General features: G+C 33.7%; 1 protein-coding gene across 5 annotated transcripts in view; it reads left to right on the top strand.

Annotated features, from left to right (window-relative positions):
• HBS1L (HBS1 like translational GTPase) overlaps positions 1–14,563 on the top strand; it is a 78,900-nt gene extending 64,337 nt beyond the window's left edge. For all 5 annotated transcript variants that reach the window (XM_016155677.2, XM_016155678.2, XM_036221949.1 and 2 more), the window contains 6 exons: positions 1,170–1,274; positions 4,014–4,104; positions 4,522–4,630; positions 9,826–9,926; positions 12,377–12,521; positions 13,901–14,563. In XM_016155677.2, coding sequence (XP_016011163.2) covers positions 1,170–1,274; positions 4,014–4,104; positions 4,522–4,630; positions 9,826–9,926; positions 12,377–12,521; positions 13,901–13,912 — 563 coding nt within the window. In that variant the 3' untranslated portion in view covers positions 13,913–14,563. The remainder of the gene's footprint in view (positions 1–1,169; positions 1,275–4,013; positions 4,105–4,521; positions 4,631–9,825; positions 9,927–12,376; positions 12,522–13,900) is intronic.
• The last annotated feature ends 585 nt before the right edge of the window (positions 14,564–15,148 follow it).

Genomic DNA, 15,148 nt, shown 5'->3' with positions numbered 1-15,148 from the left:
TCTCCCTTGATTTCTGTGCTCCACTTTCTCCTGCTATCCTGTCTATGTCTCTGATTTCTCTGTATTTTGGTGTGGACTCCTCCTCTCTTTCTTTCTCTTAACTAGCATTCCATTGCTTCAGTCCTCTTCTTACTCTACATGCTCCTTTTGGATGGACATTCATGAGGTCATCTACTTCCAGCATCTTGATGATTCCCAAATCTGTATCTCTAACCCAAACCTGTTTGTATGCTCTAGATATATCTTCTAACTGTTGGTAAACTTCTCCACAGGGAGTGTCTTCGAAGGGGTTACTCGGAATGCATCTTCTCCACCTATATGACTTGTAGACACTTCTACAAGTCAAGGCTGAAATGAGTCTTATTACTTAATTTCCTATCTCACAGTTAATGCATCATCTTTTCAGATTTCTCCCTTTTTGCCGTTATCCCTCACTTACCTTATCACCCTAAATCTGTTATACCTTCTCCCCAAATTCTTGAGTTTATTCCCTTTTTACATTTCAATTAGCCTTCTTCCTCTCCGACATGAAAATATCATCATGTCTCTCCTCTGTTCATAATTCTTTACTGGCTCCCATTCCCTTCATTATCTCATATAAATGATTCCATATAAATGATACATGGGTCTTAGCACGACCCATGTGCTGTTATAACTCCGTGTCTTCGAACATGAAGTTTCCAGGGTCCGCAGTGTTTTCCTTCTCCTACCCGTACACATAAGCTACCTAGTAATCGCCTGTTCATGCTCCTTCTAAATGCTCAGCTAGAGGGTAACGGTATTCCCTTACCATGGATTCTTTGCGCACCTTTTTTATTTCTAGTGTATATTATAAATAACATTTGTCTTCGGACAATATAATTTTTTTTGTTTCTCTCTTCACTAGGATAAACTCCTTATGGATAGGGGCTTATATTTTCATGTATTTATCCCGAGTTTAATACAGTGCCTGGTACTTAGTAAACACTCAGTAAATATTTCAAAAAGGAATTAATTCTCGTGTTTTGTGATAAGAATTTTTTTGTAAAAAAATCAGAAATATACCATATTTAGTAGGTACGTTAAAAAATTTGAGATGATCATACTAGGTAACTAAGTAGAGCTAACACTATTGGTCAACAGATAACATTGCTATATGAATCATTGTAAGATTTGGGCATGTTTTGCAGATCAAGGATCTGGATTTTGTGTAACTGGTAAAATTGAAGCTGGTTATATACAAACTGGTGACCGACTACTAGCAATGCCTCCTAATGAAACCTGTACTGCAAAAGGTATTCCTCTGCAAGATTCTTATGCCAAACACCCCTTAAGTTGAGACAGCAGATTTTAAAAAGTAGTTTAGTTGTTAACTCCAGAGTAAATAACCTCTTACTGAAATTGTAACTGACTGTCAAAATGATACTAACTGTTGAAGATAAAAATGTGAAAACATTAAACGATTTTTTTCTCTTGTGACTGTATATATACACATATAACATTCTAACTGTGGTAGCACTTTTTTTATTTTTTGATGATGATTTGAGAAGTCTGGTTAGGATTTAACCAGATGTATAGACACCTGACGGATACATTTAAAATAGTATTCAGTAGCAGAAATTAAATCTTACCCCAAACTGGCACTAAATAGTCAATGGCAAAGCAGACTGCTATAGTCTGTTGTTTTGAAATGTGTACTTCAGAATTACTATAAATTAAGAGCTCTGATCATGTTTATATATTTAAAAAGGTATTTTACAGGAAGATTTAAGAAAATAAGATGTAAATGCAAGGAATTTTAATGTTGAAAAGAGAAATTGAGCTAGTTTAAAGTGCCACAGTTACTGCTTCTCCATGTAATCCGCTGTCTAACCTTTCCTGTTAGCTAATAAATATTTCCATCTTTTCATGATTATCTTTTCTGAATTCTTCTTGAAAGTTTATAATTTTATACTTGCCTTAAGATTAAGTCTTCCAACTGAGCCTCTGACTTCAACATAAAACTGAAGATCTGTTTTATACTATAAAGTAATATTTGTAACAATTTTAAGCTAACATATAATCTACTGGGAATGTTAAAATTTTTTAAAATGCAATAATTTTTTTTCTGTTAGTCTTATAGTTTATATCCAGAGTTGTATCTGACTGGTTTATAAATTTGAATGTACATTTTCTTTGAATTGATTTGCTTACTTTAAAAGTTGATTTCTTAAAGATTATTAATGAGTATCTGTTTAGGTAACAGAACTTAACCTAAATTTAAAGATGAATAGAGAATGAAAGCCGAAGTTATTTCCATTTTATCTTTTTCTTTCTGCTTGCTTAGAGATTATGAAAATTCTGTACAGATAAAAAATAACATATACTTTTTAAAAAAATAATCATTTTACATAGATCTATTGTTTGCAAGTTCTAATCTCTTTTTTTGTTTTTTAAAAGGATCCAGAGCTAACGCACTTTTGAAATACAAATTTCTTTGTACGTTAATGAGCTTTTTGAGACTAGGAAGTTTTTTTATAATCCCTAGACATGAATTAAAACTGTGATTTTAAAAATATCCATGGGCTATTCAAATTGACTCTTTTATGACAGTTTGGTCACTTCTGAAAGTCCCACATTCTTTCCTGACTCCTTCCAGGAAAACTCTAATCATTTATCTTTAATCTAGTGGTTCTTAAAGAGAAGCCATATCAGAAGCATCTTGGGAGCAGCACCCTACTCCTTGAGAACTGTACTTGTAACCGAGCTTGGAGGCTCTCAGTCCTCAGTGTCTAACCTTGTTGTTTCTGCTTGATTTGCTTGGCTGTTTAATGCACACGTCTGTCTGAGCATTTTAGGTGCTTCTGTGGCTTACAACCCGCAACATCCTAAAAGAGTAGTGACTAAATCTGCAACCAACAAATGGAAATTCTTAATTACGTTTTTACTTTATTAACATATCAAGTTCACAGAGTTTTGAGAAGATCTTTTTGTGTATAATGTCTAATGAAGAAGGTCCTTAAGATAAATATCATAGATAGGACAGTGTATCATGTTTGGGGAGAGAAAACCAGATTATATATTATCTTTTTGAAATTTTATATTGTTGATTGAATTGTAGTATGAAAGCTCTTCAGTCTTTAATTCCACATTTCATAGCAAAAACAGATATGGTCATTTAAAATTTACATTAAAAAACTAAATTAGTTGAAAATTTAACAGACGTTCCTTAATGTCTTAATTGTTAAAAATTTTGGAGCCAAGAACCTCTTTGATACCTTCATAAAAGTTATGGTCCCTCTTCTCAAGAGTAATTCAGATGTGCATATAAATGAAATTTTGAATAAAACTGTAGGTCGTCTCAGAGCTCTTAAAGTTTTCCTTGAACTTTTAAAAAGTCTTAAACTTATTTAAGAGTATGCTACATAGAAAAATAAGCATTTTCAGAAAGATATAGGTGAATGAAATTTAAATTAATCTCTTCCTTTTCATATAACCAGTTATCATGGTGCATATCTCTCTGGGAGGCAGTTCTTCTGAGGCAGGAATCAGTGAGGGGCCTGCCAAGAGCATAGCTGACTGAGCACTGATGCCCTGTGGGTTACTTGGAGAACAGAGGCAATCGTAGGTAGTTGTCTAATTAAAAGTAAAACTCAAGACTAGGCAGCTTCCCCAGTCCCATCTTTTATGTTATTAAAAATAATTTGAACTGTATTCTTATGCTGCATCCATTAATGTAAGAGAAGTATTTGAAAGAGACCTGTTTAATGAAGACTCAGTTGTGTGACTTTAAAATTCTTGATTAAAAAAGTAGAAATCAGCCTTTTATGGACAAATACAAGTCACTTTATGTTTAGGGCGGTGTTCCAGCAGAGTCAAGTCTAGAGGAAGTGTGTTTTCCTCAACGCTCACAGTTACTCTTCTCACTCTCAGTCCATTCATATTGAAAATGTTGAGTAGTGACTGGTGAGACACAAATCGGCCAAACTCTCTTGGTTGTTATGGTTTGATATTGAGGTGTTTTACTGTATTCTTTGGTTCTTACTCATTTCCAGGAATCACTCTGCATGATGAACCTGTTGATTGGGCAGCAGCAGGGGATCATGTTAGCCTTACGTTGGTTGGGATGGATATCATCAAAATCAAGTGAGTGAGAAAATGAGTTTAAGCAATGATTGTTTTGGATATAGGACCACAAAACACATAAATTTTGCAATTCACCTGTTTAAATGAATGAATGACTATTAATTCTGAATATCATTTGGCCCAAAACAGGCACTTATTGGAAGTATAAGATTGATAAGCAAAACCTACTTAAAATTGAAATTAATACATGTCAGTGCACATACTTGACATGTTCTGAATGAAAGCTATGATGTGTGAAACTATGTAGGTTAATAATTGTCTAAAGCCACGCTTTAACCCAGAAGGGAGAATTTAGAAAAAGTCTCCAATTTGCTTGATTATTTTACTTTGTAAATGGTTTTAGAGGTATTCCTAATGGATATATATTTATTTTTCCCCCCAAATACTGTCTCTTTCTCTCTCCCTTTTTTTTTACAGTGTTGGCTGCATATTTTGTGGCCCTAAAGAACCCATTAGAGCTTGTACTCGTTTCAGAGCCCGAATCCTCATCTTTAATATTGAAATTCCTATCACCAAAGGATTTCCTGTAAGTTCCAAAATATTTGTTACAGTTTTTATAAATTCAAAATCACTTTATCCTAAAAAAGGAATAATTTTCTTTACAAATGATGATGCTATAGTTATTTTCAGGTAACGTCTTACTACTCTAATCTAGAAAAACATGAAATTAGAATTTGAAAATTATTTTTATTTTGTTTTTTTATTTTGATCTTTGAGCCTGAAAATTTTTTTTAAAGAAGCGTTGAGCAGAAACTTCATAATCAATAGGATACAAACTTATAATAACATTCATGTAGAGAAATTAGTACTTTTTTTGCTGTTTTAAAGGTTGCTCGACTGATCTTCATAGATTAGGTCTTTCTGTTTTTGTTTTAATATGCTCATTTGTAGTTTTTCTGATTATAGAAGTGATACATAGTTATAGAACTTTTTTGAAAACATGATGAAATAAAGGTAATAAGAATGTTATATAATTGCATAATCCATAACTATATACTCTTTACATTTCAGTGTGGGTTTTTTTTTTTTGTACATGTTTTTTACCCATTGGTGTTTATGGGTATTTTCTGGGGAAGCTTGACATAGAGTAAATTTAATTGTACTGAAACAGTACCTACAGATAGCATGTATGCTGTGAGATGCTTTACAGGTTATCATTGACCGACATCATTTGAACATACACATTTATGAGAAGAGGGTGATTTTAGACTGTCTAGAAAAGATACTGCTACTTGTGCCTACCACGAATTCCTTGTTTTATGCGTATTTTTTTTTTCAGATATTTGAGTCAATACTATTTATAGTTTTGTACTTTGCTTTTGCCACTTAACGAATGATTATTATCCCATTAGATTTTTTTTTTCTTGATCAGCTTATATAGGACAGATTCTGCACAACAGTAAAAAGTGTTTCTCAGTGGAATTAAATGGCTTGCCTTTGAAAATATAAACAAATCATTTCACCGTTTGATGAATCTTTGCAATAAAAGTAAGACAGTAATGGTATTGCCCTTTAAACTTTAAGTTAGTGATATATTTTAGGAGTTGGAAATAAATTCATTTAGCTCATTTAAATTCATTTTATACGTTACGCTTTTATTTGAGAAAACCATGGGCTTCACTTGTAATCCTTTGTAATTATTTCTATGTAAATTTTATCATATAAAATTATATTTATGAGATATTGTTTAAGTATTTTTGATTTATAATTATGTTGCATTTTTCTCATATGTTAATATAGTAAAAACTTCTCTCCAAAAAAATTGTTATAGTTGAAAATATTTTATTTTTAAATATTCAAAATTCATATATTGATAGATAAGAAACTACAACTTAATTGCTATGAACAAATGGCAGTCATTCTTAGAAAGCAATATGTCCAATGGAGAGAAGTTGGAGATATTGGTTACTGCGTGTTTTTACTCATGCAGCGATAATTTTTGCCAATGGAGAGGTAGAGAGGTCAAGAGGTCAATAGTTGCTTTGAATAGTAACACTGTCTTCCTGTCTACTGTAGTTTCTTAAAAATAAGTATGAATTGAAAGTTTTTTAGTGCTGCATTATGAAATTCCATCTTCATATATTGATTCACGAATACCGGGATGAGATTTGTTTCAGAATAAAAGGTCATGTTTTGTCATTGTCCACTTCCTGTGGGAAGAAACCTTCAAAAACAAAAAAGATTTTTAATGAAGAAAAGCCTTCCTAAGCAATTATAATTTTATTATTTGGGGAAAATTCCTTAATGCTGTATAAATATATTCGTTTCCTTTAGTTTATATAGTAAACTATATATATTTAAGAAGGAAAAATAGAAGAATTTAATTATTCATAACTAAATTTAACTAAAATATACATAACATCAGACTTACCATTTTATCCATTTTTAAGTGTACAGTTTAGTGGCATTAAGTACGTTCACATTGTGCAGCCGTCAACACCGTGTACCTCTAGAGCTTTTCCTCATGCCAAACTGAAACTGTACCCATTAAACAGTAACTCCCCACCCCTATCCCCAAACCCCTGGTGACCACTATTCTACTTTCTGTATTTCTGAATTTGACTATTCTAGGTACCTCATGTAGGTGGAATCATAACTATTTGCCTTTTGCATCTGGCTTATTTCACTTAGCATAATGCTTTCAAGGTTCATCCATATTGTAGCATGTATCAGAATTTCAATCATTTTTAAGGCTGAGTAATATTGCGTTGTATGTATATGCTACATTTTACTTTACTCATTCATCTCTTTATTGTGGTCTGAACTTTTACCTCCTTCTTTGGGAAATAGCACTTCAGTTTTCCTTTAAGAAATTACCTCTTCCCTTTGATGTATTTTGCTGCCTAACAGATCATGTAACCCATTATAGTTTATAGTTTTTGATTCTTACAACCCCACATGAAGTGCAGAGCCCCAACCCTTATCTGAAACTCTTCAAGCCAGTATGCCTCAGAATTCAGAAATATTCAGATTTGGAAAGACGATATGCTGCATATACATACATGGATCCCTAACAGAGAATAGGGTAACACCCCGTAGTCAAACATACAAAAATATTTCTGTGCCACAATTTATTAATGCTGAGTGAAATAAATAAGAACCATAAATTACATCAATACAGGTCCCAATTTACTCTGTAAATGGGTTTATAACAGAATTAGGAATAACGTAGGTTTTCAGTGTTTGGGGGCTTTTGGAATTGCAGGTAAGAAATTGTAGACTTGTATTAGTATTGTGCCCACTTACAGATGAGGAATTGGAGACTCTTGAGATGTTGTGACTATCCGAATAATAGGTAATTAAGCCAGGACTCATACTCAGCACTTTTCACTTCAAAAGTCAGTACTTTTTTTTCCCTTTTACATTATGTTGTGTGTTGACTTTGATTATATATCATATGAATTAAAATGTTAAGATAGTTTGTAGTTATTTCCCATTTATTTACATGTAGATTTTTTTACTCACGTGGTCTAGTATTTCGATATTGCTACTAATCTGTAAGGCACTATGGAGACAGACAAAACCTAACCCTATCCTGCCGCAACCCATTCTTCATCCACCCTGATTTTACCCTGGAACTCACACATAGCTCACAAAGGTTAGAAGGAACTTAATTAAGTTCATGTGCTTCTGTTCTTTTAAATTTGACGTGGAGACCAGTTGCCAATGTCTTAGTCACATCCAAGTCCAGTGAAGGGAATCCTGCTTGTTTACCTGATGATTGCAAAAGACATGCTTCTTAATTATGTAAGCCTAAATTTATGTTATCGTTGGCACTGTTTGATACCTGAATCTGTTGAATACGCAAATTTGGCTTTCATGACTTTACCATCCATTGTGGAAGTATTTTTTCCTAAGAGTTGGTTGTTAATTTTTTCTGGAGTCTTTCCAGTTCATAATGGTCAAATGCCATTGAAAAAGAAAACTAATTTGCCTTTGTAGAGTAATGAAGGTTCAATCATGCCTTAAAAAAAAAAAAAAAAAGGCTGGTTTTCTTCATGTTTTTAGGTGCTCTTTTATTTCTTTATTCTTACATTCACTTTATTCTTACATTCACAAGTGCCAATTAAATGTCTAGCACTATTATACATACTTCCTTTTCTCACAGAATTCATTTTCGCATGGGATGACAGACATTCAAACTAGCAATTATAGTAAAAGTAAGATGTCACATAGTGGGATTATGGGACATGGAGGAAGGATATCTAGCTCAGACTCCAGGCTCAGGCTTCTTTCAGGAAGCAGTGCTCTGCTGGGGCCAGGTTGAGTAGGAGTTAGCCACATGAAGCTTCAGGGATGGGAGGGTATGCTCTATCCAGAGCAAATAGTAACCATAAAGCCTGAAGGTTAGCAAGGGCCTGGTGCATGTAGGGAATAGAGGCTCCGTATGTCCAGAGCATAGAATACAAGAGAGGATAGTGAAAGACGAGGCTGGAAAGGTTAGTAAGGGTCAGATTGAAGAGGCGCTGATACTTTGTAGTAGAATTAAAGTTCCCATGCTTTTAAATAGCAAGGACATATCATTAAATTTGTATTTTAGAATATCAGTCTGGTAAACAAATGAAGAATGGGTTATACAAGGACTGGAATGGTGGCAGAGAGACCAAGAAGTAATTTAGATGAGAGACCATTGTCCTGAACTGCTTTTATAATGGGGAAAGAAAAGAAGTAGAACTAGAAAACAAAGTGCTGATTGAATGACTCGGTTTTTAGAAAGTTCCTAAGTCTGGGGTTGTGCATCCACAAGTTCCCTTGTATTTCTGTCTTTTGAGTGTGAAAACTATTTTAACCAGGAAATCCCAGAGTAGAAGTGTCAGTGTTTTTTCAGGAGAACACCATAAAATGGTATTTAGAAACCAGTTAAATGTGGATAGCTTTGCCACTTCCTGGCTATTTGATCTTTCTGCTATCCCCAAGCTATAGGCATAGAACACACTCAATATTTATCATTTGAATGGAGAACAGTCACTGTAACTCTGACTACAGCTGATCTCCACCACATATTACCACAACCACATTAAACTACTTAGCCTTTTTGATTAAAAATTTTCTTAAATATAAAACATGAACAATAGGTAATATGTAAAGCCATCAGAAAACTGAATGTTTTACCATTTTAAAGTGGCTAAGCACAACTTTAAAATAATATCTGATTTTCCTCATTTAGTGATGAGGATCCCTAAGTTGGGGATGTTAGGGGTAAGGGGTTGTTAAAGGACTTGCCCCAAATCGTACAGCTGGAAAGTGTGGAGTCAGAATTTGAACTCAGGTCTGTCTGACTTCAAAGCTGGTCTAAACTCCCATATGATATTTTATTCTCATCCAACATAGAATACATTAATTCTTGCTGCAGGTCACATGATTCCCTTTCCCTTATTTTTATAATGGAACAATTCACATTTGTTAAATATCTGCTATACCAGGCACTGTTTTTGATCCTGTTTAATTCTAATCACAACCTTGTAAGGAAGGTTATGTAATTCACTAACGTTGACACAGTGAGTGGTGGAGGAGATATTTGAAATGCCTCCTGTGACCTTTTTTCCCTGGCAAGTTAAAGAACAACATGAATAGAGTGGTGAGACTTAGAGGAGGCAACTGCAGATACTGAAGACTCCAGGCTCTAGTGCTGAGTTTAAAAGAATTAAATGTGAACACTGAAATAATAGGCCAGAGATGCTATGGTAAGCAGTTTTGTTGTGTTACCATTTTTTGTTTCAGGTGCTGTTACACTACCAAACTGTCAGTGAACCTGCCATTATTAAACGATTGATTAGCGTCTTAAACAAAAGCACAGGTGAAGTCACCAAGAAGAAGCCTAAGTGAGTGTTTTAAAACATAAATAATAAACACAAGCAATTTAAGCAAATTTCTTATAGTTTAATTCATTTGTGTAATATTTCTCTTAGTAGTAAGTGTTTTTACTTTTCCAGAAATCATTTTTTTTTTTTTCAAGGACTGGATTAAAACACAAAAACAAATATTTAAACACCTATTTAGGTACAAGTGCCCGATATAGTTTCTGTTCTGTATGGTAGTGGTGGGGTATGAATTGTAAATAAAAATGGAAATATAAATTTATATGTGTGTATGAAGCTCTAAATACAGATGTCATAAAAATAAAGGCACTTAAAAAAATCAGTGTTTTATTTTAAAGGATAAATTTAATATATTATCCTTTAGTTCCAAATTCCAGCCGAATCGTCTTCTCAGCTTTCTTGTCATCTTCTTAATGAGAATTATTCCCTATGCAAAGAATACCCCAGGAAGAAAGTGAACTACACACTGTAGTACTTGGTTTTTCCCCACACAGAAAGTATTTTCCTTCTGCTTGAAGTCCACGTAGAGCCTTAAGCTAAGGTGATCATCATCATGCCGGTTTCCTCTGATTACCAGTACTACCCAGCCATGTTGTGGACAGTTCACCTTTGGCTGGGACACAATCGAGATTTCTCAAAGGAAGTGCTTCCTGAAAAACTTTAAGTTTCTCGCCCCAGTTCAATTAAAGGCTAACCACAGTTTGGCTTGGCTGCTTCAGCTTTGGGGTTTTCCTCATTTCAGCCCTATGGGGAATCCCACCCAAAATCCCCTTTTTTCAGTCCTTGAGTGTTCCTCCTCATTTGCACCTGTGTAAGAAGCCGAAGGTGGTTACTAGGTTCATGAGTTGGCTGCAGGTGGAAGAGAGAATCTTCACACTGCTCTAAACTCTTGCCTCTTTCTCCATTATGAAGGAAGGGCTACTTAGCATCTCTTAAAGATAATCTTTATTTTCATTTGAGCCTTTAGCTTCTAGCATGAATGTCTACCATAATGTTTTGAGAAATGTGATGTAATTAATGACTAACATTTCTTGAGGACCACTATATTTTAGGCTCCGTCATGAATGCTTTCATGTGGTTTATATTCTCAGGTACTGTATGAAGCAAGTACTATTATTTTTCCCATTTTTCAGATGAGGATACCAAAGCTTAGAGAGGTTGTATAACATGTTAAAGGTCACAAAGCTAGCAAGTAGCAGAGCCAAGACTCTAATCCAGTCAATTGGTTTACATAAATTATATTCTTTTTGGCAGGAATCAGGTTGTTTGACCCAGACCAGAGATTTGGTTAATTCTTAATCTGAAATCGCCTCATCATATCTAATCCTGCATTTTCCCCTCCCTGCTCCTGCTACAAAGTTTTAGCTCAGCAATGTTAGATCTTAATATACTCTCGTGTTAGTTTTCCCTCCTGTCTTGTAATTTAGTCCTCTTATTTGCACTGACACTATTTGGCCTTTTCATTTACACAATAGGCACATTGTAGACTTAATTGCTTTATATATAGTGATATTGAACTTCCTAGCAACTAAGCACAAATTATGACTATATTAGATGCTTTCCTCACTAAGGAATGAGACTTTGGGCTGAAATGGTCTAAAACCAGTATTTGAAAATTTTAGACTAAGTTTTTAGAAAGTTTTATTCTGTATGTCTCTGAACTGAACTGATTTTTCAGAAGGTAAATTTATGATTGCTGCCCTCTATCCTTCTAGAGTACATCAAAATTAAATTAGAGAACATTTTCAAAATGTACCCCTTTGGATTCTACCTGTTTCATTACGTACGGGTGGAAGGATTTGGTATGTTTGCTTGTTTATGTGAACCTGTTTACAATCAGACCCATGTCTCATCCCCTTTTATTTCCTACAAACATCATGTGGGGAAATCCTATGTGATTTTGTCCTGAATATCTGTTAAAGAACTACTGTTCCTCTGTGCAGACAAAGAGAGGGAGAGAGAGAGAGATTTAGAGTAGCTTGTTGGCACTAGGGGATTATCTTCTTAAAGACAACTTCCTAACACATAATCTACCAATTAGAATTTTACTAAGGAAGACATAGGGCATTGCATCCCTATTGTAAAGTTCAATTCCCTCACTTTCTTTATGAGATAATTGAATCTCTCTATTTCATGAGGCGCCTTGAGCATATTTTAGGTTATGGGGTCCTTCAAGGGCCAGAATGATATTTGGAAAATTGGCTATACATATATGACAAATAATGAACTAGCTAATACGTCTTAAATCTAAAATTACTCCTGTCATCTTTTTTCAACTAACCCAGAAAAATTAAAAGCACATAATTTTATTTTAAGAAAAATTTTTTTTCTTTTTAAGTTTTTGAAAGACTAAGTCAGTTTGTTGATTATCAAGTATTTTCTTTTCAGGTTGTTAATACATTTATTCACCTCTATTGGGTATCCATTTGTTCCTTTTTTTTTTTTCTTCATAGATTGTTGAATAAAGGCCAGAATGCCTTGGTAGAGCTACAGACACAAAGACCGATCGCTCTTGAGCTCTACAAAGACTTTAAAGAGCTGGGGAGATTTATGCTGCGTTACAGCGGCTCCACGATAGCTGCTGGTGTAGTCACCGAGGTATTTAAAAGTGATGATTGTGTATCCATGGTCCGATGTCTTTTCTTTTTCTACTTTTTAAGAATGATTACAGAGATTTTATGGCTTAAGGGAAACACAGTTGTCGTATTAGAACAAGATTTTAAAATTTATATTAAAAAATTAAAAGAAAGATGGGAATAAAATGTTAGGTCTTAGAACTTCCTGCAGGTGGACTACTAAACTATTTTCTCCACCAGTAATATCGCTCAAAATTAAAGGAAATCTGTTGAAAAATCTGTAAGTATGCAATCCAGATTATGAGAATACAGACTTGAGAGTCAAATGAATTGGGAGTAGTAATTTCATTTACTAGAAGAGCCCTCATTACATTTTTTTCTTTAAATAATTGGCTCTAAGAGCATTTGAAATGATTCATTCAAAAACTTCAGTTAAAATGTTAGTAATGTTTCTGAAACAAACTTATAAAGTAATGTGAGGTGCAGTTGAGTTTTGGAGAAAATAGCCAGAAATGAACTTGAAAATTTCAATAATTAAAATCTTCTTCCACATTGTCATGATCAATATAAATCTAATGGATATTATAGTTTTAAAGGGGGATTTATTAGTTTTTAAAATTATTTTCTGCATAAAACTTATTGGATGTATACTTTGAACATAGGGCGTTAGGTTGCATCACAATTCAGTTATGCAATACAAATGAGTAGTTGATAGTTGGTCACAGGAATGGGGAGCACAGCAGAGGGAATGCAGTTAGCATTAATACGATGGCTAGGTGGAGGGCCAGGGGAGGGAGGGAGCAATTGAGGGGATCATTTTATGAACTATATAGATGTCTAACCAATGTATTGAATACTCAAAACTAATTTAAATAAATATTTTTTAAAAAAAGAAATTAATGATGAAAAAAACTCAGTTATGCATGTATCATGTAAAAGGCTCTAGAGGTAAACTGCCCAAGTTTGTGTTACTGTTCCACTGATTGCTAGCAGCACATGTCCAATATTTCTCCTTCAGTTTACCTTCCTATAGAAAAACAAGGTAGTAGAATCCACCTCCTAGAATTGTGAAATAAAATGATCTATAGAAAGACTTGGCACAGTAATTGACACATATAATAATTTAATGTCATCTAACATCATTCTTATCAACATCGTATTTAATCTGTCAAAGCATTATTTATAAAAGAGCATTCTAAAAATAAGATACAGTTTCTTGTGGGAAATAATGGAGAGATTATAGTTAATCTCAGAAATAGCATGACTAGGGAAGGGAAAAAGTGGCAAAAAAAAGTAAGTTTCATCTTGATATAATGATTATTTCACTGCTGCTTTCTTTTTGTTGTGGTTCTTGTAACATGACTGATTAATTTATAGCAAATATATTTTTCTTCTTTACAGATAAAAGAATGATGGGTCAGAATTTCTACCATGTTTCCAAATGCAAGGAATTGCTAACCCCTGTTTTAATAGAATCCAGTTATTCAGTTAAAGGAAGAATGTACAATTGATATTTTTAAATGAGAGAGAAAAATTAAAGCTGTAACCAGCTACAAAGAAGTGTTAATCATCATTCCTGCAAAATTTCAAGTCATCAACTGGCAAAGAAAGGCTAATATTGTGCTTTTATTTAAAAAAACCAGCCTTCCCTTTGAAATGTTTAATAAATGGATTTACTTTGCTAAGATTTATGAAAACTGTCAGAAATATGTATTAGAAGACTTGGAATCATCATGAAATGAACTCTACTTCCAGCCAAACCACAGAATGTTTACAGTTTTCTATTTCAATTTTCAACTCTACTGCATACATTTTAAGGAAAAATAGCTAAATTTGGTTGTTGAGGTAGTTAATATTTGAGCTGCACAATTTTTTTTTGTTTTATTTGGTTAACGCTAAGTAAAGAATTGATAAAAGTTATAAGAAAGATATTTTATGTTGAGCATAAGAATGTTCTTCCTAAATAAGTAAACTTTTGAAAGGTTAGTTTGAAATTAGTGGAAACTGTTTCCTTATTATTTAAGATATAAATCCAACTAATAAAATGTCTTAGTTCGAGCATAACAGCAAAGTGTGTTTTGTTTCTTAAATGCTTATGAGAGTCTCTACCACTGTCACTAAATGTGACTTGGGGGTTTTCTGGGCCCTTTTCTACCTGAGTTTTCCTGACTCTTTTCACGTGAATTCTGGCTTTTTATCTCAACAACAGATCAAATTTAGTTTCATCCATTTTTAACCATAACTTTTCCCATTCTCACGTTTAGAATTACATTTTGATGACTCTATCTACCTTATAGACTGTAAGTTCCCTGTAGTAAGAGTCATGCTTTTTTTAAAGTTTCAGCAACAAAACTCCAAGGTATGTTTAGTTAATGAGTATTTGTTGAGTGTCTTCCTGGGTTTAAATTGCTTTAGAGTGGATTTCATCCTCAACTGAGCCTGGAATTCAGATCTGATGGACTATCTGATAAACTTTTTAAATTGGTAAATGGTGTAATTTGTATGTACAACATCATTTTTTCTTCCTAAGTGAAGAATGAAATCCATGGTAAAGGACACAGCCTAAATGCACAGCTTGGTGGATAATCACAGAGTGAACACACCCATGTGATACATTTCTTACTAAAAAAGTATTTATGTCGTCACTTC

This window comes from Rousettus aegyptiacus, unplaced genomic scaffold (genome assembly GCF_014176215.1).
Source record: "Rousettus aegyptiacus isolate mRouAeg1 unplaced genomic scaffold, mRouAeg1.p scaffold_m13_p_1, whole genome shotgun sequence".
NCBI classification, from domain to species: domain Eukaryota; kingdom Metazoa; phylum Chordata; class Mammalia; order Chiroptera; family Pteropodidae; genus Rousettus; species Rousettus aegyptiacus.
Note: the sequence above shows the minus strand (reverse complement) of the source record. Positions and strands in the feature narration are given on the sequence as shown.